This window comes from Acanthopagrus latus, chromosome 8 (assembly GCF_904848185.1).
Source record: "Acanthopagrus latus isolate v.2019 chromosome 8, fAcaLat1.1, whole genome shotgun sequence".
Classification (NCBI taxonomy): domain Eukaryota; kingdom Metazoa; phylum Chordata; class Actinopteri; order Spariformes; family Sparidae; genus Acanthopagrus; species Acanthopagrus latus.
In genome coordinates, this window is record NC_051046.1 from 6,730,561 (window position 1) to 6,757,037 (window position 26,477).

Here is a 26,477-nt window from a genome sequence, read left to right on the forward strand (position 1 = left end):
GCACACAAACACTCACGGTGAACTGTGTTTTGCTGTGTCTGTGTGTCTATATCAACGGTTCATCACTTTATCCACCATCACAGACACACACACACCGCGGCGATTTATGATAAATATTAACCTGATCTCCACTGAAGAGTAGAAAGGCTCTCTGAGTGGTGTTGCTACATCAGAAGTAGAGCGATATCTGTTTTAGGGCTTTCCCTGCCTTTGTTGAGCAGCAGTGTCTGGATCAAACATGAATATTCATCCATCAGACTGAGGAGATGTTAGCACAGGGAAGGAAAAATGTCTAGAGGGCTCATTCTTTATCGTTTCTCTTTCTCTATCACAGACTCCCTCTCTCTCCCGCTCTCTCCTGCTCCTCTCCTTACATCTAATACTTCAAGGACGGCAGTTAATTTAAGATCTATTATAAATGATTAATTCAATATTTATGAATATTTTAAACTTCCTATTAAATTACTTTGTATCTGTTTAGCATTACATCTTTCCGGATTTTTTTTTAATGTATATTCTCTCAAAGAGACAAAACTGTTACTATTACAACATTCTTTCATCCTCTGAGATGCCTCATGCGCAATGTGTTTTTCCTTTGATGTGTTTCACAATTAAACCAATGTTATTTCTGCCATCATCCTGCAGCAGATATATAGTTTGTGTGTGTGTGTGTGTGTGTGTGTGTGTGTGTGTGTGTGTGTGTGTGTGTGTGCATGCATACATACATAAGGAAGCCTCAGAGTGTGTGAGAGAGTTTGCTCCACTGACTGTCGGTGTTAAGAGATAAGAGTGGAGGAAAGTCTCCTTTCTTCCTCTTTCAGGACCATTACCTTTCATTCCAATCACAGGAGAACCCAGGGGAGGAGGAGGAGGAGGAGGAGGAGGAGGCGGGTGGAGGAGGGGGGCTGTGCGGGCGGAGGTGTATATGACTTTGTCCTGCATGATGCATATGAGAGGAGTGGGGGAGCACTATAGGTAACTGGTGCTACCATGTTGTCGTGGGCAGTGTACCGATCTCTGTTTTTTCTTTTTAATGGCCGCATTAATGACTCTACACGGCGGCTTTCATTTGTTTCCATTTAAAAACAATCGGTTAGAATGGAATTAAAGTTTAGTCCAAATCACAGAACACAAATATTATAGCTGCATTTAAGACAGATACAGCTTTAATGTGAATAGCCATGCACGCTTTATTGATTATACGTTTTTAGTATTTTTGTATTTAATCTCAATCATGCATGTATTCATACGTACATACTCTGTTGTGTACTGTTGTAGATACAGATTCACATTTGTTCATATGTCACATCAGAAACATACAAAACTCACAGGAGCTCATAATGAGGTCACAGGATGCTTCAAAGCGATGTCAGATGTACAAAACAAATCAGACAAACAAAATGACAAATAACAGAAAGGACGATGAGTTAAAATGTCAAAATAAAACAAATACTAAAGCCGGATAACTAAGACTAAAACAGAACGAAGATACAACAGAATAGATTAAAGCACTCATGATCCAAAACAAAAAAAATCTGCAATTAAAAAAGGCTTTAAATAAATATTCAATGAATATTAATGGTTTTAAAATATGTCAGTGAATCAAAGACAGCTCACCTGTATAACTTTCTACAGGTGCACGGGTGTGTTCAGAGGCCTGTGTCTGTGTGTGCTTCGAGCTGCAACAAATAGTCGATTAATTGATTCTTTGTTCAAAAGAAAATTCATCGCCAATAAGTTTGATAATTGATACATTTTTCCCGATAGTCAGTGACGACTCTTTAGGTTTTAGACTGCTGGTTGGTCAAAAGAAACAGTGTTAAAATTGCTTTTTGGGATGATCATTTTCTCTGCATTTTATAGATCAAAGGATGAATTGATCAGTCTTGAAAATAATCAGCAGATTAATCAACAACTAAAAAATAATGGTCAATCGCAGCTCTGCTTGTTTCCTGCTCACAAAACGTCATGATTCTAATCAAAGTTGCTCAAAGGATGGAAATTATGAAAACATTCAGCTGGTCAGTTAAGATATTCTTTATTGATTACATTCTTAAAGAAAATGTACGGTAGTGCTTCACTTCTGTTAATTTAATAATAATGCAACGCAATGAGAGGAAGTCGGGTCGGTACCGGGCTTATTACCACTCCCTCCTCATCTCTGCTTCTGGACCGTAGTGCTGTCACACAGGAAGTGTGGTTGATCTCAGAGAGGCTGATCACAGCGAGAAATCGATCAGAAAGCAATAGATCTTGTGAGAGGGTTGTATTGATCCCCTTGCCCCCTTCCATCGTGGTGATTACTGCAGCATGGATAGATTACTGATGTCTGAGGAGCACTTATAGAGATAATGGCATCCTGCAATAACTTTGCCTCAGATATTTTAAACTTTATAGTGCATGTGATTTTTGTCATTTTCTCAGAGTCATAAAACACGTGGGAGTTCACTCCTTTTAAAGAAAGAGTGACATATTTTCTGTTTCATTTTTTCCCCCTCAAAATGTTTATTATTATATTGAATTAGTTTTAATTTTGGAGAACAAAGTGCTTTCACTGTTTCCTGTCAAATATTCAGATGGAAAAGTGGAACAAACACACATGTGAATGCATCTGAGGCTTGATTCATTTTCTCCAAATTAAAATTTACCTGTAGGATTTTTGAACCATATAATAATCTTCAATTTGAATGACAGTTTTCAATGTTTTAATAATTAAGAAACACCAACCTCTAAAAGATGAAATGTAAAAGTGTGCCTTTGCATAGTTTCTGTTTGTTCACAGTGATACTGTTACAGGAGATCATCCAGCTGGTGTTTTTATTCACGGCTTATGCTGCTGAATACACCTTCTGTTAAGGTTAAGTGGAAGGCAGGGGGACGTTTTACGGAGCGAAACATAACTGGAGAAATATTACATGATTATCAGCTGCACAGCTCGACACAGAACCTCCATCTTTAAAGACCAGCTGTCATTCATTCGCCCCGTGGTTTTTCTTCACTCTCGGTCACTTTGGTTCGTTTGCCTTCATGTCATTGGCTTAAGTAAGGGAAACGATACGATCTGTGTATGTGTGTGTGTGTGTGTGGGTGTGGGTGTGTGGTGGCGGTGGTGGGGGTGTTGACATCATGTAAGGGTGACACCGGTGATGTGTGACCATAGGTCAGGCAGGTGACAACAGTGAAGGCTGATTTACTAAAAGGACAGGAGCATCAGAGTAGAACCTGACCACACATCCTTCACTCTGTCAGACAGATAAAACCCCCTCTCTCCATCTCCGAGAGAGGGAGAGAGGGAGAGAGAGAGAGAGAGGCCCTCTCATCTGTCCATTTTTAGGACAAGGCTGAGCTCTCTGCGTCTGACTTTATCTCTGTGTCAACATGTCCTTCTTTCAGTGTCATCCTCCTGCGCTGTTTCCAACCCACCTTTATGCCAGATTCTTCCTGATGTAGGACAAACACACACAGGTGAATCTCAGACGTGCCTCCACTTTAGATGGATTTTCTTTTTACTGAGCTCATCTGGAATGTAAGGCTGTGTGCGTGTATGTGTTATCAATACGCCCTTGTGCTGTAAGTATCTTAATCAATAGCCATATGATTATCTATGTAGGGGAGGTATAAATGATTTAAAACAGGGCGAGGTTGACAGATGTTTGCTTTTCACATTGAAGTTACTGTCAATAATTAATGCATGTGATTAATCTGTCAACAACTTCACATGTGGGAGAGGATGAGAGGGGTGTGTGTGTGTGTGTGTGTGTGTGTGTGTGTGTGTGTGTGTGTGTGTGTGTGTGTGTGGCCTTGACCCCCTTGATTCTCCACCAGAGAACGCAGCTCTGGGACTGTATGACAGTCACACCTGATGGCACTCTCGTTATATATATCTGATTTGAGGTTTTACAGTTACAACATTCATCAATATTAAAAAAGATGGACACATGCCTCACATACCAAATTGATGACACGGTCAATAAAGTCTAAATATACAACAAACATGTCACATTGTTTTGGTACCGAGCAGAACCCTGTTGTCAAATGTCCGATCGGAATCATTTTCCTGTTCAAGGTGCCCTGTGGTGTTTTCTTGTAAATAAACAAGGTTGTGTTTACGTTCATTTTCATTCTCCAGTGCACATACACTGAGAATTGACTTTACAGAGAAGTAGTAGACAGCTTGTGTTGAGCAATTAAAGTTGTGATATAAAACATTTTCTCATATTGATATATCATTAAATTTTTAACGGAGACGCCCTTTTTTAGATTTTAAGGTGTCAGTTATTCTTTATTCTGTCTTTTTTTTTCAAGCACACAATAGAGAATTATATGCATGTTGTAATAACTGTGTCATTGTTAAATGAATATAGAAATGTGTCCTCCGAATGAAAAATGTCTTTTGGTAGCAGTCCTGAAACTCCAAACTACCAAACTTGTCTCGAGTGTAGAATCCACCTGTTTAACTTGAACTTTCTTCAGTTTCTTCTTACCTTCTCTAACTTACCAAAGTCAAAGAGTAAAATGGGAGAAAGGTTTAGCGATTCAAGGATTCAATGCCCCCCATGTTTCTGTATCCTCCTTTCACACACACACACACACACACACACACACACACACACACACACTCCCTCTGTGTGTGTGTGAGTGTGTGTGTGTGTGTACATGGAGCAGAAGCCTATCTTACCTGCTATCATTTCCTGAATGACCTCTGCTTTCAGCCTATGATGGATTGTATTGCGCTCATAGACATTAATTTTCCTGAACCAGGCAAAAAAAAAAAAAAAAAAAAGCTTTACTCACAGGAAGAGCATGTTGGTACAAGGGTAATTCCATAAAACAACAACTAAGCTACAGTGGAGAGTCGGTGGTATCAGCATCAAGCCTGGGAGACTTCACACACCTCCCTCCTTCCCTCTCCCTTTCACTCTCTCCCTCACTTTGAGCCTGACTCTCTCTCTCTGAGGTATAATCAAGCGCATTTGCTCGTCTCAGTAGTTAGTGGTGGGTATTTACACACGTTCTCCTGCGAGTGTGTGTGTGCAGCGTTCAGGTAAGTTGCTGCTGCTGTCTCGGTGGTGCTGTCTTCTCATTAAGGCAGGTAATGAGCTCAGTCACATCCACCTCTGCAGGTCACCCCATGAGAGAGAGGGAGAGAGGATTAGAGACAACAGAGGGAGCGGAGCGAGAGGTAGTCTGTGTGTGCTTGAGGGAGAAAGGGGGATGTCTTAATCATGTCACCTGCCTACCGTTCCACCTGACTGCAGCACCTTTGGGTTACTCCCTGTTTACAGTACCGTCCTCTCTGCTCCGCGTGTTGTAGAGAAAAGGATGACGGGGAAAGCAGGAGAGGACTTGAGATGAATCGGGATACCGGAGAGAGAGAGCTCTGGGGGTGGAGGTAGGGACAGAGACAGAATGAGGTTGGAGGGAGGAAAGGGAGGAAAAAGGGTTAAAAACAAGCAGGAGAGGCTGCGGAGATGAGGGAAGTGTTAAAGAAGAAGAAGGCGAAGGAGTGGAGGAGTGAGGAATAGAGGGAGTGCGTCTTCCCAGGAGTGAGCAGGCTGTCTTGTCGAGTAGTTCATCATTGTGTCCCCGGTGACTGTGTCTGTGGCCTGGCCCCGCTGTAGCTATAATAAGACATAAATAAGGAACAAGACTGCCTTATCTACACTGTGGCCCCCATCTCTTTCTCTCTTTTCCCTTTTTTCCCTGCTTTCTTCCTCGCGCACACACCCGCGCTGCAGCAGATGTAGAGTCGTGCTTTTAAGAAGTGTTTTCCCCACCATCTTCTTACCGCTGCCTCTATCTGATGACCCGCGGTAGTGATGAACCCGGAGCTTACACACTGATGCACACACGCGCGGTGTTGGAGGCTGCCTGTCTTAACTTCAGTGAGACAAAGTGTAAATCACTCTTGGCAACAGTTTTAAACAAGACAGTGAAATCCCAACAAACTGAACCATCTCTCAAGTCCCCAGACCACAGAGGGCCCCTGAGATTTTGGGATTATACTGTATGAGGATACATTTAAACAAGCTGCATATTGATATGTTGATTTTTGCCATTAGTATCCCCCATTCCCTGCTAACTCATTATTTGTTTTCGTAGATTTTCGATAATAGTCCAGACATATAAAAAGCACAAGTGTAACAGAAACTTTCATGTTCTGTTCAAGAAGTAGGAAGGCCTCATTTAAATTGACCTTGACATCTGTAACAACGCTCATTACAAAAATCCAGTCTTGGAATGAGGGCTGAACACAGATTTTGATCATATTTTCTTTAAAGCTGCTGCAAGGGTTATTTGCATAAGAAATGAGTGTTAAATAGCTCTGTATTCAAACAGTAATCACTGTTACAGAGTCTGGTCAGTAACCCATGTCTCTCCTTCCCCTGCTCATGCAGTAAGAAGTGTTCTGGTTGCCCAGTCAGGACAGAGATCTCCATAAAGAGGCGGCCCTGTCTGCACAGAGCAGGATCCTGTTACATACACCTGCAATTGCAAAACAGGGAAAGCTCCCAATTCCAGCACTCCCGGTGGCAGCTTATACTACCAAACAGGCCAAGCAAAGAAAAAAAGGCTTAAAGAAAAGAAATAGGCAACGAGAGCTGCATTGGGAAAAAAAAAAAAAAGAAAAAGGAGTCAGGCAATTGTGGTGAAGTAGAGAGGAGGGAGGGGATGGCTAAATGCAAAATGCACAGAGACTTAGCTAGCACAACACTTACAGCAGCTTTTAGAGTGCAGCTGTCCTACGAACAGTATCGCAGTCAACAGTTTGTCATGTGGTTCACTCCACATGTCTACAGAAAGCTGCTTATTTTAATTATAAAAGAATTTAATATTACTGTATTGTAATTCTCCAAAACTAAAACACCTGCAGTTTGAGTGTTGGCATCTGTTTTGTCTCTTCCGTCCTATTTTTGTTTGTTTCCATCAACAGAATTCCATCTACATGCCTTAAAATCACCTCTTTGTATTCAACTTGGTCCAAATATTACAACTCAGCTGTTAAACCAGTGCAGTTTTTCCTTCCCTTTGTGTGTGTGTATGTGTGTGTGTGTGCTGATAAAGGTGCTATATCAATTCGAGTTATTAATGTGTGTGTTTATTAGCTGGATGTGCAGCTTCATCGGGGAGTTGGATCTCAGTTGATGTCTCACTTTTGTTTACACAACTTAACGCTGCTTGACTCTGTGTCAGGCATGCCCGTATGTGTGTGTGCATGCCTCTGTGTTTGTGTGTGTGTATGTGTGTGTTTGTGTGTGTGAGTGGGGGGGCGTGGAGAGAGTAGAGTAAGAGCCAGAGAGAGAGAGAGAGGGGGAGAGACCCCAGGAGAATGGGGTTTTTGCAGGGGCTTTGGTTGTTCCTGCATCATTACCCCGACTGCAGACAAAGCCTACTTGTGTCTCTCTTTCCCCTCCCCATCCATATACTCGCTCTCTCACACACACACATACTGACACGCACATGCACACACATACAGTATAATGTGTATGTGTCAACAGAGGCTGAGGGAGTCCTGCACAGGGGAGAAAAGAGGAAATAAGAGCGAGGAGGCGAAGGAGGGGATGCAGAGAAATGAGAATGGAGAATAGATTTATGAAATGAAGCATTCCAAACAGGACTATCTGCCTGCTGTGAGAAACACCTTTCATAAATCACCACACAGCGGCAGAAAATAGAGCATTTGGTAGGTTTCTTGTCTGTGTGTGTTGGTGTTTGTGCACAAGTGTGTGTGTGTGTGTGTGTGGGGGGGGGGGGCTGAGCTGGAGAATCTTTTATTCCCGTCACTGGCCTCGGTGAAAACTACAGTGGAATGGTAGTGTTGCAGGTGATGCACACGCATGCACGTCAATGTCAGCGCGAGCATGTGGAGTCGGTGTGTGCGGCGGTGTTTGCTGGATACTGCCCTCCCACAGGGTATCTTTACAGAGAGCATGATATAAAAAGAGACAGATAGGGTTAGAGAACGAAAACCGAAAAAGAAAAGGGGAGAGGAGGAGCAGAGTACAGTAGCTCAGGGGGATCTTCTCTGTCTGGGTCAGAGACAGAGGAGTCAGAGCGAGGGAGAGAGGCAGAGGGAGAGCGAAGGAGAAGAAAGGCAGACAGAGAAAAGGGCGACGTGCTGAGAGGAGAGTTTTTCCTCAGGTGAGTTGTTCTGTAAGCGAACGCTGATCTGCCCCGATCCTGTCACTGGGAAGAACGCCGGGTCGACTGCACTGAGAATACAAACAGCACCATGCTCATCTCACACACATGCACACACACACACACACACACACACACACTGTGCAGCATCTTCAGAGCTATTCAGATTCAACAGTGGAGCCAGTGAACTATTCACCTAGCTGTTGAACACATTGAGAGCTTATTAAGTGTCTTTGCCAACCATAGAAAGGCCAAGGATGTAATTTGCCAGTCACACACTGGTTTCACAGTCTGTCTCTTTAACACATCTAGCGCCCATCTAGCATCCTTAAGTCCTCAGAATGAGACAATTAGCGCTCAGAGACAAGGCCGGTGCAGTCAATGGACGGGGAATGGCAATGTGGGACGAGACAGTTTAGCCGAGGAATGTATTGTGACGGAGGAAGAAAAGGAGGGGAAAAATGAAGGAGAGACAGACAGATAATTGGGGAATGGTCTTTTTCAGATTCTCTAAGAAGCTAGAGGAGATACAGGAAGGAGCGGAGAGATAGACTTTTATGAGCCTGACAATGAAAGGCAATCAGATGGGAGTGAAGTGAAATAAGAGAAAGTCGGAGCACGTGTCCAACAGCAGACTAATTTCATAAACCTCTTTCGCTGATTGCTAGTGAAAGGTTGGAGAAAAAGGCGGAGCGAGGGATTTTGAAGGAGCAGGGAGGGAAAGAAATGATTCATGCGTGTTGGAAACAGCAGCAGCAGTGATTTTGTGGTTCAAGCCTGGCTGGATTGAACTTCTGCCTCCAACTCTCTGATGTCAGGATCAAATATTATCAGTCAATCATTGCCTTCATGATTTTGCGACAAAAATATGACTTAACAAAATCCTGATACTGACATTTTTCACAGTGCAACCACCTCTACTGTACCCTGCTGTGTGACTTCACCCAGTCCTGTAACCGGTCCACAGGGCTTTGGACGAAGGGGGCGGTAATGTAGCATGCAGCTGAATTAAAGGGGTTGGTATTTAATTGCGGCCCACAGATGGCCTCGTACATCTTTGGATCATTTAAAGGGGCGGTGGGCTGAGTAATGTGTGTGTGACACGGCGCTGTGTTTTATAAGAGAGCCCCTATTACACATACTGCTCTATAAAGAGACACAGTCAGCGGGGGAGAGGTGTGGTTAAAGGCCCGCTTTGAATTTGTAGTGCGGCACCCTCCTTTTAAACTCCATCGCCCCCGTCACCGGCTTTGTTTACATGGAGATTTATAAAAGAGATCGGAGTAATTTTTCACTCTGAGCTGAGCAGCGTTAGAGGAGAAAACCGTCAACAAAATGTTTAAGAAGAAATGATGTCAGAAGTTTGCATTTCACTGGCTTTTTCAGTATCCGTTATCGGTTCGAGACAAAGAGGACGGGGATTTTTTTTTCTTTAGAAGAGAAGAGACAAATAGATACCAGAAGAAAAACAAAATAGGAAAAATGTTTGGAGCGCGAGAGAGAACCAGAGGAGGAGTTCGAGCGGGGGAATCCAAATTAAATGAATGGAAAGAGGAGCAGGAGGAAAAGATGAGGCCGGGGATGGAGGGATATGGAGATGGTTAAGGAGAAATGAAGTGAGGGATATGTTTAGGTGTGTGTGTGTGTTTGTGGTGGAGTCCCAGCTGTTATCTCCCCGGGGGTTCAAACAGCTGTCACGCACTGTAATAACACACACATACACACACTTGCTTTGTTCTCCTTCCCCATATCTATCCACCCCTTTTATCCCCAGTTTCCCCTTTTTTATTAGCAGTTATTTTTTTTCTCTTTTAACCCCATCTTAGGTCCAGCCTCCTCTGTATTTGCTCATTTTTTTTCCTCTCCCTCCCCGTTCTTAGAGATAGGGGAAGAGAGACTAGGAACGATGGTAAGGAAGGGTGAAGGAAAGAGAAAAGAGGCATGGGAAGCAGGAGGGACAGCCCTTTCATGTGCCCGTATCCTCCGGTCTGCATAGTCCAGATTACATTCCCTTTCCTTGGCGAGACAGCTTTTCCAATTTCTCCCAACCGGAGGAAGACAGGTTGAGAAGAAGCAGCTGGTTAACTGCATTAACTCATTTTGGCCTCCTCAATGCGTCTGGTACCCTAATCCCTGTCTGTTGACATGTCAGGACGAGGGAGTGTGGCGCCGGTTGATAGGGAGGTCCTCCTGCCGCTCCAGAAGACACTTGCCCTCCCATCTTCCTCTCATCTTGTAGCTCCTCTCCTCTTTCTTCAGCGTCAAACAGCTCCGGCTCATAAAAAAAAAAAAAAAATTCAAACGGACAAATTGGAAATGTTGTCTTTAGCTGCGGCTTTGGCTTTTTAGCTCAAGCACAACACAGTCAGACAAGGAGAGAAATTGGATTTAGGAAAGAGGAGAGGGGAAACGAGGGCTCCTGGCTAGACACGCTCAGGCAGAGAGGAGTGAGTAGTAGAGGACAAGGTGGATGGAGTGGGTGCAGCTCGGACGGAGGCAGGTTGGATAGGCATGTACACGCACCGCCATATAGACTTTGGTGTTGGGGGATGGAGAGCATTGTTGTAGGGGTGGATAGAGGGGAGATCTAGGGGGATAGAGGGGGATCAGCGGAGGAAAAGGAGGAGGGGTAAGAGAAGAGTGATTATGGTGGGTCTGGGCTGCCAGGCCTGATAAATGACTAATCAGGAGAACAGGGCCTTAGGTCCCTCACAGGACCACTACTACTAGAGGCTTATCACATGCACGGGCTGCAGGCGCACACACACATGCCTCTCGCTAACATGCTGCACACATGCAGCCTTTACACACTCGGACGCAAAAGGAGAGAGTAAAAGAAAAGAGAGGGATGGGTTGAATCCATAGCTGCCTCTCTCCGAGCGGGGCTCTGCTTGGAGAGCGGTTATGGATCCACCTCTGCCTCCTCCTCGCGCCTGTCTCACCTCTCTGACTCCTTGCTCCAGGTCTAATAGTCTGCCAAGGCTGGGACAAAGAGCAGGTCACACAGCCGACAAACTGTGGTTCTGTTACACGATTCACAAATAACTGTTATGAAGAGTCCTCTCTGAGTTTCAGGAAGTTCTCTGTGCCGGTGTAGTGATGTGTTGGACTGCTGCAGAGGAGAGCACAGGACATATTGAAAAAAATACAGTTAGTCTGGCTAGTTAAATCCAATCTGGCTGCATTCCAAGCTAATGATCAGGAAGGGATGGGAAAAGGTGGGAGAGAGAATTATTGAGAGGAGGGAGCAGGAGGAAGCGGCGGCGATGGGGGTATATGGACGTCTTTGTGTGCCACGCTCCATTGACTCGGCCTCCATACCTCAGCAGCCGTGTGATCCCAGTGTGATGCTGCTAATAGTGACACCGGCGGGGTCGAGAGCAAGTGCGAGGGCGAGACAATCGGGGAGATGGGGGGAGTGAGGAGGGAGGAGGGATGGCGGAGGGCAGATTGCATGAGATGGAGAGGGAGGATGGGAAGAAGGAACAGGAGAGCTGGTGGAGGAGGAGGAGAATAGCAGGAGCAGAAATGGAGAAGGAGAGACGGATGGGACCGTGGTCTCTGTGGGATTGTGTTGCAAGGACGGCCAAGTTGGTTTCCCAGTCCCCTTGTACCTTTATGTCCCCCCATGTCCCTTTATGTCCAGGCGTGTCCCTGGACGCAAAGTCACTCGCACAGCCGGATCACCTCTGTAGCTTATATACCTGAATGAGCAAACTGTGTTTTTACTCCTGTGGCTGCTGTTGCACTGGTGGTATGGCTCTGTGTATGTATGTGTGCTGAAAGTTAGACATTAACCTACACAAGGTTTGTCTGCCTCCCTGTGGGGCTGAAGGACACACTGTATACATCAGTGCTTATACCCATTCATTTGTTTCATATAGTGCCTTTTGTGTGTGTTTTCATTGTGTTTTGTGTTTGTTTTTTCTTGTCTTTCACCCAAACTTTACTTCGAATTTAACCGTTTATTAGCTGTGTTCCCTTCTAGTGATATCTCCCATGTCCTTTTGATAATAAGGTGCTATATAAATTCTGTGAAAGCATCAAAACGTTCAGTTGTATTCACAAACCTTCAAACAAGCCGCCAGAATGTATGTAAGTTTGTGATGTCACAACTACATGGCCACAGCCCTCAGCCATCCCTGCAGCATAGCAATGATTGACAGCTCTGGCCTGTAAGAGCTGACCAATCAGAGCCCCATAAAGAGGGTGAATATATGTGCAACAGTGATGGACAGAATGGAAAATTGTTTTTTTTTAACATTAAGGCATAAAAACAATAGTAGACATGCAACAAAAATAATAAATCTGAGCCTGAAAATGATATGGCACATTTAAGTCTTGGTATTTATATTCGTCATACACCGTGCATCCCCTCGCTCTTGGCTCAACAGTAGATAAAGATGAAATCCACCCAGTCTAATTCATATTTCACACCCAATATGTATCCGTGCCGTTCCTCGGGCAGCCGTCATAACATGGGAAGTGTTGGTTAAGCCTTGGCTGCTCTCTGACTGTCACTACTGGCTAACTCGGAGCCGCGCTGACGCCTTGTGATGCATACTTCTCTCTGACTCTCTGTCTCCACCAATCACAACCAGCAGCCCTGTGATGCCCTGTGATGTGGTTCCCACAGATGCCCGTGTCCGCGGCGATAAGGCCTCACAGATGAGCAATCTGATTGGATTAGCAGGCCCTTTGAACAAGCCCTGACTGGCTGTTTGCCGGCGGGATGCAAATGAGCTCCTTAAGAGGGAGGCAGAGATTTGACCTTTATTGGGCCTGGCAGTATGGACGGTGGCACGGAGGGAGGAAGGAGGGGCAGCGTGTGGCCTCTGAAAGCTGAATAGTGGGAAGTGAAGAGGTAAAAGTATATCACTGGCAGACAATACTACTTCTCTCTCTCTCTTTCTCTCTCAGTCTCGCTAAGTGTCTTCATGGTGCCACTGTCCTGCCCGGCTGGTCGGCCTTCTGGCTGGCTGGCGTAGCTCATTTGCGTTTGTGTGTCAGAGCCGTTCACCCTTTCTGACAGCCGCTTAACCTCAAGGCCTGGCAGCATCCACAGTTTAGATTCTTGACCCAACATGCTGGAGCTCAGCATAGTTAACACCAGTGTTGTAGCCAAGACTTAATCAGTTTAGAACAAGAAAAGACTGAGATGTAAAACAACCACGACAAGACTGTTTTAGTTTTAATGTTTTAAGATTCAGGCCAAAAAATGCAGCCCCCACAGTCATTTCAGAGGACTGCAGCGTTGGCGCAGCAAGGGTGCCAATAAAGACGGCTCCAACAACAACAGAAAAGCAACAGAAAGAAAAAGACAGGGTTCTCGGCAAAAAAGTTTAACTTGGCTCAACTTTACTGCAAAGCAATGCTGTGTCATCCAAGACAGTGTTGCTTTGTCTTTTCACATATATGTAACATATTAACACTGTTATGTTTATCCTGCCTAAAGCCTGTTTAGGCAGGACAGTAAAGAAGAAGTATACTAAGATTGAGACCATGTACACATATGAGGATGTGGAGAAGATGTACTAGAGTTAAATGTAAAGCCGCTTGTTTCCCCTAAACCCCCAGAATAAATGCAAGTTTATCCACTCCTGCGGCAGTAATCATTTTCCCCATCTGAGATCACCAAATTTGAGCTACAACTAACTGCTGATTAAACCATCATTTTGTTGTTTTTTTTTCTATTGAGCAATCAGTTATTTAGTCCATAAAAAGGTAGCGATTTAAAAATTGACATTCCTTTTGTTGTCAGTCAAAAACTCAATAATATTCAATTTACAATAATAAAGATTTTGAGAAAATCAGCAAATCTTCACATTTTTGGAAGCTGGAACCAGTGATTGTTTGGTGTCATTGACAAAACACTTGAGTCCGAGACTGAGACAAGACAAGATGGATTCAAGTCTAAGTGAGAGACGGTGTCGGGGCCCACTGTTCTGATGACCGGTCTTGAAAACAACTACTCTTGTTGCTTTCGGGTTAGCCGTGCTCTGGTGTCCCCTAGGTATACGCCTGTGTGTATTAAATGTTTGAGAGTTACGGTTCAGTCGGGGCTCGGAGGAATCTTTTACTATTTTATGTGAACACACACACACTTACTCATGTGCACTCACACATGCTATATGACCTCATACTGCCAACAGCGGAAGAAAGTCAGGCTGGGGCTGTAAGTCATGCTAGATAAATCCTGCTTTTGTTCCAGAGAGACAAGGTTGTTTTGGGTGTGGAGGGACGGACGGCTGAATGGATGAAGTGGTGCCTATACAGTTTTTTAAGAGCCGGTCCCACTGTTAAAGACTTCAGGCAGCGTGGCCCTTCTCTCACCCCCCTCCTCTCCCTTGGGGGGTTTTATCTGCCCATTTCCTCCTCTCGTGCCGGGCCCTCGGGACGCCTTAATGGCGCCATGTTCCCTGTCAGTCAGATATTTAAATGGAAACCGACCATGAAAGTATGGCTGCTCAGGGCTGGCTCGCTGTGCCACGTCCTTGCTCTCAGTAGCCAGAGTCAAATGCAGAGGCCCAAAACCCCAGCCTCGAGCTCCAGACAAGAGGGGGGGAGCCGGGCTCAATCTGCAAGTTTAATATCCCCCATCAGGTTTTAAACCTGTTTACCTTGCAGATTTGATCAAGGATACTGATGCAAATGGAGGCAAAGGCTCCTTGCGCTGGAAACCTTCTGTCCAGAGGTTCATTGATTCATGCTAAATGGGTTCAAGCATCATTCTTAATCGCTCACTTGACTCAATTGATATTGTCCTAAACACAAAAGAATATCGGTTTCTCTTCACGAGCCTGCATATGTAACAATGCACTTGTTGTGTGTTTGTGTCGCTGTAGCATCACGTCACTCTTGTCTGTCCCTGCAGTTATAATAATCTCTGTGACAATTGACAGCTGCAGGTGGCCCCACCAACCCTCACCAGACAACCTAATTTAACCCAGTAATAAATCTCTGTGCCCAGTTGGCCATTTTAGCTGTTTGGCACAGGGCACTGTAAATTCACCCTAATTAGATCCTCCCTCTACTCCTCCCACTCTCTTCCCCCTGTCTTCCCTCTCTCCTCTGACTCCCTCCCTCTCCCCCGTTTCCTCCCCTGCTCATTGGTACATATGCTCATACACCTGGCCTGCATCGTTACCTGTTTACAAATGACCAGGCTGGTTCTGCTGGCTTCAGCATCCGCTCCACCAGGCAGCACTGAATCTCTCTCTCTCTCTCTCTGTCTCTCTCTCTCTCTCGCTCTCTAACCTCCCCTGTGTCATAATTAGACCTCAGAGCTCATGTTTGCTTAATATTATAATCCAGTACACCTGCATTTCTCTGTCTGTAGTGCTTAGGTGTACCAGCTGCCCCACCTACACCCCCGTTCCCCCACCCATGACCTCATACAGATAGAGTTTTGGAATTGATGTTACCGGAAACCGTTAGCGAGCGTATGTATTTTGTTTTCACATTTTCTCACCACCAACGCAGCGGCGCTAAAAGGCCAACAGCTCACCCCTCCTTTATGCAGTTCCTCTTAAAGGTATGAGTATTGAGCTTGTGTGTGTGACTGTGAGTGAATGTGTGTGTGTGTGTGTGTGTGTGTGTGTGTGTGTGTGTGTGTGTGTGTGTGTGTGTGTGTGTGTGTGTGTGTCAGGGGTGTCAGTGTCAGGGCTAATGGTCTCTAGCAGGGGCGCCTGCCTGAAGATTTATGCCACAAATTAGTCAAATGTGATCAAACAGCAACCCAGTTAATCATGCAGGACCCACGTTTGTCCCTGCTTTATCTACAGGCATAATTATAGACACCCATTCCTCTGACAGGCCAACGGAAAGCCCCTGTGGAGTGATATTGGGGGGCCGCCACGCAGCGTTGTCACCGTGATGAATGTCTTAGGGGTGCGGGGAGTGTTTTAAACACGTATATACTTAACACCCCCTTGTGAATGCTGTGAGTGAAGGCACGGCCCCTGCAGAACTGGTCTAACTGTTAGATGAGGACCGGCTTCCTAAATGAATATTAGTGTGAATGAGTTGGGTCCCCCCTTCCCTCCGCAGCCTCACAATTTGAAGCACTTGAGCCATTAAGAACAAGCGTCGCCATAAATCCAATTCATCATACGACTCCCAATTCATTATGTGTTAAGTGTTGACTGGTTAAAGCGAGCTCTATCACTCATCCCCTCCCATTTCAGCTGCCTCCACTGCAGCCTCGCACAACTTGGAATGTGGGAATCATCCGGCAGTATTCTGTTATTCCAGGCCATTACCATGTGCCAAGCCGGGAAAGAGATCCAGTGATGTGTGCTGCAGTTTGTGATTGGAGTGGATCCTCTCTCTCTCCCCCTCTGACAGCCATTTTAAACACTCGTTTATGCAGCGCTTTTAATATCAATAAGAGAAGCAGGCAGGCAGGCGGACAGGCAGCAGTTTCTTATACACACACACACACACACACACACACACACACACACTTACACACACACAGAGTGACACACACGGCCTGGCTGGAAATCAGCAGCCTCCATCTCCCTGGTATGACAGGGTGTGGTAATTATGTCTCTGTGAGAGTGTGTGCTGTTTGCTGGGTGAAAAATGATAATGGGGTGATTTTTAAGTGCCATATCTCCCGCACGGGTAATGAAAAGTACTTTTAATCCAGTTCGGAGGAACGGAGGGGTGGAGGAGAGGAGTGGCTGGGGAGAGGAAGCAGAAGGGTCTGTTGTGATGGGAGGAGAGGAGGAGGAGTGGAGGAATAAGAGGGTGCTCCGAGGGTGGAGGGATGCTGATAGGGGGAGCTGAGGAAAAGAGGAAGATGGGGGAGTTCTGTATGGAGATGAGGGGAGAGGACGAGACGAGGAGCGAGGAGAGTTTTCAAGGCAATGCAGTGGCGGAATCGTGTGTGTGTGTGTGTGTGTGTGTGTGTGTGTGTGAGAGAGGGGGGCTTGTGTTGTTGTGCCAGGGGAATGCCTAAGCCTTGGCATGAAGCTTGAGCTCAGCAATTAGAATAATTAAGAGGGACTGACAAGCTTTTAGAGTCTCTCTCCCTTACCCTCTCCTCCTCCCTTCTCTCTCCTCCGCTCTCTCACTCTCGTTCCCTCTCATTCCTGTGCCAGCTGTAAATGTGGGGTATGTCAAACAACATTTTGTCAGTTATGTCATTTTAACACACACGTGCATTTGTTAGAAGTCGGGGATTGTCAGGTGCACGAGCACCTGTGAAGTAACTGCGTTGACTGTCATTTCCCACACATTCACCGCAACTCATGCACATGATCAAGCCTGCGCTCACACAGCTCATGTATGATACTTTCCTGCTGTGGGAATCTATTTCAGAGAGACTATTGTGTAAAACATAGTTCACTGATATCACCCTGGAGTCAGGATCGCTTATGCAGGGCTTATCACAATCACTGCCTCCAAGTAGAGACCGACAGAATAGGTGTGTTGTTATGCACACACAAGAGTGTCTGCGTGGGTGTGAGGGAGAGAGTTCACTAATGACTTCACACCCCATTAGCGCCTTTGCTTGATATGTCACACTTCATTATGTACTTAGATCAGTGGTGCATAAACTTACGTATGAAGTATGTTTGCGCTGGGGAGTGTGTGGCTATGCCAACTTTTGGCCACAACTCTCCTCTTGCATTGTGAGTTACATTGCTGGAAGATAAAATCATTTACAACAGTGCTGAATGAATATTTAGTTGTCTGAAATACTGTTTCATGGATCTATCTGATGCTTTTTAAGAGGCTGCAAGAAGTTATGCTCCTCTAACCGACAGTAGACAGTAACTTTACATAACATTAATTTTGTTCGATGAAGGCTCTTTCACCTGCAATTACTCCAGAATAATTTCGGCACCAGTTTCATTCTTCCCCTGACCCAGAGTTGGCTCTGGACCCAGAATAAGATTGTGGCCGTGTTAGTCTGTTTAATCTGTATGCGGGACACATCTGGAAAAAAAATAAATGTCCTTGTCTAAGCAGATACATTTCTATCTGTTTAAATCTGCTTAACATTTTATAATAGCGGCCTGATATATGGAGAGTTTATTTGTCTTCATAATTTACAAGATCTCTTGTGCGTGATTCATAGATCAATTACTCAAAGAGCCACCACTGTCCAAACATTTATTCCACTGTTTAAGCATGCCTTTGTATATAAATCCATCATAAAATCCTAAGTGTAAACTGTGTGTGTGTGTGTGTGTGTGTGTGTGTGTGTGTGTGTGTGTGTGTGTGTGTGTGTGTGTGTGCACCTATGCAGGTATCAGTGTTTGCGTGAACATACTTGCGTGCTTGTGTGTGCATGCAGCATATGTGATATGTTTTAATTCGTGGTAAACAGACAGCGGTGCGGCCCCGGCAGGTTAGTTTTATCAGAGCGTGTTTATCTTAATTCCCCTCAGTCTCTTTCAGGCCGACCATCCATTACCTGTCTGAGGAGGCAGCGTGCTCTCCTGGGCCCCCGCACACAAACGCACGCCGTTACCTTGGCGCTTAAAATATGATGATATGACTGTATTAGGGGTATGTATTGCTCAGTGCGTGTGACTAACTGCCTGTGTCTTTGTCAGTTTCGTATGCATTGTTGCCTTGGCTTATGGAGAAGATGGTGTTTTCAGAGCCGTTGTGACCTTGGCTGTGTAAACGGGTTTGTAATGTAATCATGAGTGGAGGAGAGGAGTGGCTCTGACAAGGAACCGTAAACAGTCTAATAGATGCATGCCATGCTAACATGACACATCTCACACATCGCATCACATCGTATCGTGGTAGGTTGAGGTCAGGTGCGAGTGTATGCAGAAGAGAAAGGGCATCAGCATGTAAATATGAGAGATCAAAGTACTGTATGCACGCTCACTCTACATTCCCCCCCCGTGTGGACACTGACAGGCTCTTTGCTGGGTGCGACCCTCTCCCCATGCTGTTTGTTTTTAGGGTCACGTGCTGCCCTCTAACTCCTGACCCCTGACCCTTGACCTTGGTCCGTCAGCCAGCAGACACCAGCACTGAGCTGACAGCTCCCAAAGCCCACTGACCCCAAAAGCAGAGAGACAGAGAGGAAGAGAGGGAGAGGGAAGCAAAGCTTTGACCGCCGACCTCGCTTGGAGGGGGAGCGCTGTACGCCCAGCGAGAGTGACAGTTTACCTGTTCGAAGAGGTCATGAAGGGAGAGAGAAACACAGATCTCATTTATGAAATATGAAAAGCAAAGTTAGAAGTGATGGGGAAAAAAAGAAAAGAAAGGGGATGTGAGGATTGAGGAGAGGGAAGGGGAGGGAGCTGGGGAGAGGGATGGGGAGGGGGACAAACATGGGTGAACCTGGCTAGTGGAGGTCACACTCTGCCTGAGGAGACAGGTGCCTCAAGATTAGCCTCCACATTAATGGCCTTTACTTACACATACACACAAACACACACACATGCATGCACACACACTGCAAGAACTCCTATACCACAGGGACGTGGAACTAGTGAGAACACAGCTTGGACTCTCATATCCTATTTATACATCCTTTCCTGTACATTACAATCCTATTTAGCTCGCCCTGCTTCCTACACAATCCTATTTATGGACTCACCCCCACCACCCACCACCCACCACTCTGGAATCCTATTTGTGTTGCCCCTTCCTCCTGTATGCAGGTGCCATCTATCCAAAAGGCTGCCTACTGGGTGTGTGTGTAAGCTGTGATTCAGATGAGTATGTTTGTGTGTGTGTGTTTTCACCTGTGATTTGTGTGTTAATGTACCTCTGAAATTGGAGTGTTCCACCCAGGAATAAGAGTCGCACTGTTCTTGGACTTGTGCGTTTGCAAACATCACTCAGGTGTTCAGAGGCTAACTTGGAAGCTTTTTTTTTTTTTTTTTTTGCTCTCTGAAGGTATAAAAGCTTGAAAATTCGGTTTTAAGTCACATCATTATGCACCGAGAGTCTGTCTCTTAAAGGTGAAAAAGAGCGGAGGTGATTGCACCCCACAGCATCCTCTTCTTTCTGATGTAATACATTGCTCATCCCCGTCTCTGCATTCACAAATCGTGCGTAAGTAAAGATGAGTGTCTGTGTCTTCTGTCCCGTCCCATCTCCACCTGTCCCAGTGACAGGCCTCTTATCCTCCATTAGTGTATTTAAACAGGACAAAGTGCCTGTCCATATCACGGGCCTGTCTCCACCTGACTCCCCGACCTGTCACTCACCGAGTGTTATGAAAGCGTCCTCATTCTGTTTGAAGGTGGGAGATGAAAGGGGAACAGCAGTCAGGGACCTGGTTGGCCTGACAGACCGGATTAGAGTAGCCAGTCCGGGAGGAAGAGGTACGAGGGAAAGGAGAGACGGGTGAGGATGTTCCTGCCTGACTGGATTATGGGAGGGGGTGAAGGAAGAGGTGTACGTAAAGCAAGGGTCTGTGCCCGTCTTTATTAGGGGACAGAAGGCGTAGCAAAGTGGGCGTGGGGAGTGTGCCTGTTCATATTAGGAAGACAGGCGCTGGTTGGCTCTCCAGTTGCACTTTAGTTTGAGCTTAAGGACTCGTGTCTCACAGACGGAGGTCATGATGAGCCAGCAACAACAAAAAAAAAAAACTTCACATGTCGAAACACAGTCTTCTCCTGATGAAACAGAGAGGAAGACGGACAGGCGCAAGGTTAAACAAATCTCTGTGCTGCTGCTGCTGCACATACTGTGTGTTAGGGCTGTCACTTTTCATTCAAAATCTGAACATCCGTTTGAATGTGGGGGGAAAAGTTTATACTCGAACTGTATTGACCTGTTTTAAGATGAAAATGTAGAGTCTACAAGACAGCAGTGATCCAGCAGAGGCCGTACTAAGAAGACACTATCACCTTGACCTATTGCGTGCTCTGTTGACCTATCAGTAAGAGTACTCAGAGACACACACACACTCAGCCTCAGACACTGTAGACATGTAGTTGTTTATACCACATAGTCCATAACTTGTCATAGCATAGTGGCCACAACAGATGGGTGGTGGAGCCTATTTGTCCACCCTGCAGTTACAAAATGCATGTCTAATGGACAACACTGTGCCTATGGGTGCCTGGTCACCCCGCGGTGAGCATATAAGCCGCCCAAGTATATTTTGGGACTCTTTTTAGACTTTATACTTATTTTTTTTGTATCTGTCCAAGGGGACAGCTCAATCCACAATCAGTTAATGAGTGGACAGTCTGCCCTTGCATGACAAGTTACCCTCCTAATTGCTCTCTCCTTGAGGTAGCTGTCAAAAAGGTTGGTGACCCATTGTTTAATGCCTGCCATCAGTGGACTTCATCATCCAGCGTTCTTTTTCCTCTCGGGCTATCTGCTTGGGGAACAGCAACAACAACCTTACAGCTAGAATCCAACACCCTGGTCACAAACGATACTAATGAAATAAGTGAGTGTTTGTGACTTTTTCTTTTGCAGGGATTTAGCCATTTTAATGCCGGGACTCACCTCCCAGCATGCAAACGTTTCACCAAAGCAAGTAACCACCGACACTAATCCCTTGCAGGCACATTGTGCTGGATCCTGGGCTTATTTGCTGCCCAGAACAATTATGATTGGTTAAAAGAAATGCAACCAAGTCAGGGCATTTTTCTACACTAAATTTCGGACGAGGAAAGTTCAAATTTGTCCGAACTTGATTTTTGGAAAAAAACCAACAGGCCTACTTTGTACACACAGCTGGACTAGTTCAAGTTATATCAACGCTCGATGCTAGTCTTACCCAAAGGGTTTCCAAGAAGTGATATATGACGTCTCCCATTTGGCAGACATTTTTATCCAAAGCCAACACCGAGTGAAATAGTGTGACTGAGCTGAATTTATTAATCATTCAATTAACTAAATGTTCCGTCTTGGTATGGTTCAGATGAATGGACTGTCACTCTTTAATGCAATCTACTTCTCAGCTCACCTCCAGAGAGATGCTGAGAACTTAACTGCTCTGCAACTCTTTAATTTCTCTCACTGCCTCTCACCTGCATTACTCATTCCCTGCAACTCTTTTGTCACGCTCACTTTTGCTTTATTATTTCTCTGTGTCTCATAGTTGAAACCCTGGATTCCTCCCTCCTGTAGCAACAGTTTAAATCTCCCTGCAGCCTGCTATCTTTATCTCTTGCTCTGTGTCTCTTTCTTCCCCCCTCAGATAGAGTCTTCCTCTGTGTCTTTGGGGCCGGCTGGTAAAGACAGTCGGGGCAGTCGATCGTATCAGACTATCAGGCCGGTTCAACCATAAATTACCTGCAGCTAACAAAGCGTGGGGCTGTAACTATTACACAGGCAGTCAAAGTCACCCCGGCCCCACACGGCTGGGCTAAACACTCTCACGTACTGAAAGATAGCAGACCAGAAAGAGTGCAGGAAGGAGTGTTTGTGTGAATCTGCTCAGCCGCACTCTGAGATTTCAATATTCACAGTTTACAACTTTCAAATACAAGCAGCGGTCCAGTCCAGCCAGAGAGGCAGATCAGGATTTAAATGCACAAAATATAATTTCTGCAAAATGTTCTCACGAAACGTATTTTTAAGATGTCGTGAAGCAGCGTAGGAACGTTGGAAATTAATCCTTTTTGTTAAACAACTATCATTACCAATGAAAAACTGTCTGACCTAACTCCAACCAAAAATCTGCCTGGATTAAAGTCTCATGTTATGTTTGGTCAGATTCTCGAAGAAGTTATAGGAACAGGCAACCAAGTGAGACGCACCATCACCTTGAATAAAATTCTGAATTTCTCGGGGTTTGAAGTTTGTTGGATATATTTAGGATTATGTAAGTATGTTACTCGACATAATATATAACATAGTTATTAATTTTTACACATTAGAATGCATCAGGGTTACACTTATATGGTCAATGGCTGCATGATAGATCAGTTACAAGCTGCAAAATCATAATATGACTTTAAGATTCATATTAAAGGCAGAGAGAAATATTTGTATGGCATTTTCTTCACTTTACATGCATAAAATGACATTAAAAATAACAGATTCATGTGTCAGTTTAAATAGCTTTTCAGTTCAGTTGATTATACAAATGGCAATTAAAAATAGATGTTTAAGAGAAGTTTAAGAAAACAAAAACCTAAAAGATGAAGGGAAAAAAGATCATTATCTAACTAGATAGGAGGAATCTATGCATACAGATTAAGTGGCCGGATATTCATCAATTTAAATGTGTCATTTAATCAAGAACATCCAGCAGAGACATTTTACACCATCATTTCTCTTTGGAACCTGTCTGCTTAGAAGAAATGAGATATGCCAGATTCCCAGGGTTTTTCCATTTAGATTTTTTTATGCAAACATTTTTGCGAAATCGCCGATCTGTCTTAATAACGTTAAGCAAGACTGATACTCCTGAAAGTACACAGCCTCTACTGTCATAAAGCTCAAGCATCCAGTAAAATGTTGGAAATAATTACCAGCGTATCTTCCTTTTGATATATATATCGGACCTCTCGCTGTGTCCACTGTCCCTGTGTGTTTAACTATTTGCTGTGTGGAGACGGAGCTCCCAGCTGTGTGCGCAGGTCTGTGTTTTTGGCTAATTGAGAGCGTGTTCTGTGCTGCAGCTCTGCCCTGGAGGTTAGTGTTAGCACACACACACACTGTAGCAGGACAAATGAGAATACACCCCGCCATCTGCCCAAGAGAGACACTCCCTCGCCCTCTCCTTGTCCCTCTACCCTTGTACCCCCTCTCTCTTTTATAACACTTTTCCTCTCATTTTTATTCCTTCCTTCATGCTCCCACCTCTCTCTCTCTTTGCCCTCCCCCCTCCCTCCTTCCCCTCACGTTTTCTATTCCCATTTTAGCAGTTTTGATCCACCTCCCTCTCCTCGTTTCTACCACTCGTGTTTCCTCCCTTCTTCTTTATGCCACCTGCCTCTCTCCATCCTGAGTGAGTCAGTGGGAGGTATGTGTGTGTTGTGATGTGTGTGTGTGTGTGTGTGGGGGGGGGGGTTTCGGGCTGTCGTGTTAAGGTGTTACCGTACTCCGACCGCAGACTTTCCGAATGTTCCGTGGGCGCGATCCATAGGGGCTGACACCGAAGGTGACCCCCGGTCGGTAACCTTGGAGACCAACTTTATTAAAATGAATTTGAGTAGAGGGGCCGTCCTGACAGCAGCATAATTACATCGCAGAGCATCAGCACTAATTTATGCAGCCCGCATTCAACCGGTCAGGAGTGCCGAGATGGGGTCAGCGTGGACACACACACAGAAACACACACACACACACACCCATACATTCACTCACAAACACACACACACACACACACACACACACACACACACACATGGATCAGCATACCAATAAAAATAGGTAAATGCATTCAGTTTCTTCTTACACGGCACAATGTGCTGCCGCTTCCCTCTGTAGTGTTTTACTGCTTGGAGGGTCAGAGTGTGTTTGAATGTATATAGGTGTGTGTTTGTGACCTGTACATAAGGACAGTGTGTATGTGTGTGTGTATTTAGTAGTGTTATTGAAACGCTGGACAGATCCTCTTAGAGTCACAGCCTGATCAGTGCAGCAGACTCTTGTTCTATGTCTCTCTGACATTTTGATTAATAAACACACTAAATAAAATCTTAGTGTGCAGACATTTAAAAGTCCCCTCAATGACACTCCTCGCAGAGAAGACGTTCTCTGTGGCAGGTGGCAGCTTAAATAAGGGATTTTAATGGAATAAATATTGAAAAATGAACTATAATTTGTTATGGACATAAAACATCTGCAATTATTATAACAAGCAGCAGTCAACTCTTCAACTCAGTCAGTCCTTTGTTTTGTTTATTAAACATTAAATCTTCATCTCAGCGCCTTTTTCCTCGAGTCCTTCCTGAATAAACCAAACCAGCCGTCTCCTCTTTTTCCTACATCGTCTCATCTACAGGTTTTCTCACCTGCACATGAATGAAAAAAAAAACCAAACTCTACTTGCATTCACGTTGACCCATTCAAAAATCTATTCCAAGCAGGGGACATACACAGATGACCAAATCTAAGCTTCCAGATGAAATGCTAATAGAAAGAAAAGGAGTAAATAAGAATATTTTTGTGCAGTCTTGTTGATTGTGACAGCTGTTCTCTCAGCATACAACTAACACTTTGTGATTGCCATCACTTTTATTCCTGTATTGATTAGGAAGGTCCTCTGCGCTCATTAGGCTCCATTAACAAAGATCCATAATGAGAAAAAACCCTCAATGTAGCACTGTTTTGCATTTTGACATATTTTCCCTGATCTTAGCTTTGATTCAGTTTTCAGCCCCCTAGTCATAAACCTGGTGATGACAAGTCAGGTCAGTTTCATTTATATGATCCAATATCACAAATGATGATCAGGCTTTGGGAGGCTTTACAATCTCTACAGCAGATAACACCCTCTGTCCTTCCATCTTCAATTTGGATTAAATAAATAAAGTTTAAGTTTCTTTAAAAAAATTGAGAAACTTTAGGAAAATCTGCAGAGAAGGACGGACACATTAAATAGATATCATGTGTGCGGAATAGAACTAGAAATACTTAACATGTAGATTATAAAACATATGTGAAAATATGCATCCAGGATGATTTTTGAAAATCTTCAGGGGGAATGCAATCATACTCTGGCATGAGACAAAGTCTACAAAGCTGTTGGGGATCAGAAGGGAGGAAGGAGGAGGAAGACGGGGGTCAGAGGGAGAGAGAGCGGGAGAAAGTGCTGCAGACGGGAGTAAAAGAGGGGTGAAGAGGTGCGACATGGATATAAGTCACAGCTCCACTCACTCCATTGTAGCCGTTGTGACCAAGGGCACACTAATCTATCCCATTAGCAGATCTCTCCAACTCTCTCATAATGTTACCGCTAGCTGCTCTCCTGTGACATGTTCCTGGTATGTGTGTGTGTGTGTGTGTGTGTGTCTGTGTGTGAGAGGAAAAAAGAGAGTTTGTGTGCGAGAGTGTGTGTGCGAAGGAGACGGTACGAGTGAGACAGAATGCCTCGCCTGTGTGTGTGTGTGCAAGTGTGTGTGCGTAATGACAGTTCAGCTAGTTGCTCTCTTGTGAAAATGACACGTTCCTGCCAAATTAATATCATTACTATCAGAGTTTAATGGGCCAGTGCTGCCTTCTTATTTAAAACAGAACATCCCTCTCTCGACCTCCACCACCAGGGAAGGGAGGGGGGAGGGTGGAGGGTAGGAGAGGGATTGGATAAATGAGCGGGAGAGACAATATGAAGAGACTTTCTTTGCCACTACAGCCACAGAGGAAGATGAACTGATGAACTTAAGATAGGGTTAAGATGAGCTTGAAAGCAAAACAAACAAAAATACCGAGGG

At 44.8% G+C, this 26,477-nt stretch overlaps 1 protein-coding gene across 3 annotated transcripts in view; it reads left to right on the plus strand.

The window, feature by feature from the left end:
• wwox (WW domain containing oxidoreductase) overlaps positions 1 to 26,477 on the plus strand; it is a 137,376-nt gene that overhangs the window by 100,999 nt on the left and 9,900 nt on the right. Inside the window, exon 9 of one of the 3 annotated variants that reach the window (XM_037105785.1) lies at positions 19,078 to 19,119. The exons of 1 other annotated variant lie outside the window; for it this stretch is intronic. In XM_037105785.1, the coding sequence (XP_036961680.1) occupies positions 19,078 to 19,104 (27 nt within the window). In that variant the 3' untranslated portion in view covers positions 19,105 to 19,119. Of the gene's footprint in view, positions 1 to 3,393; positions 3,746 to 19,077; positions 19,120 to 26,477 lie in introns of those variants that run through there. One more of the 3 variants, XM_037105784.1, reaches the window with a different exon arrangement.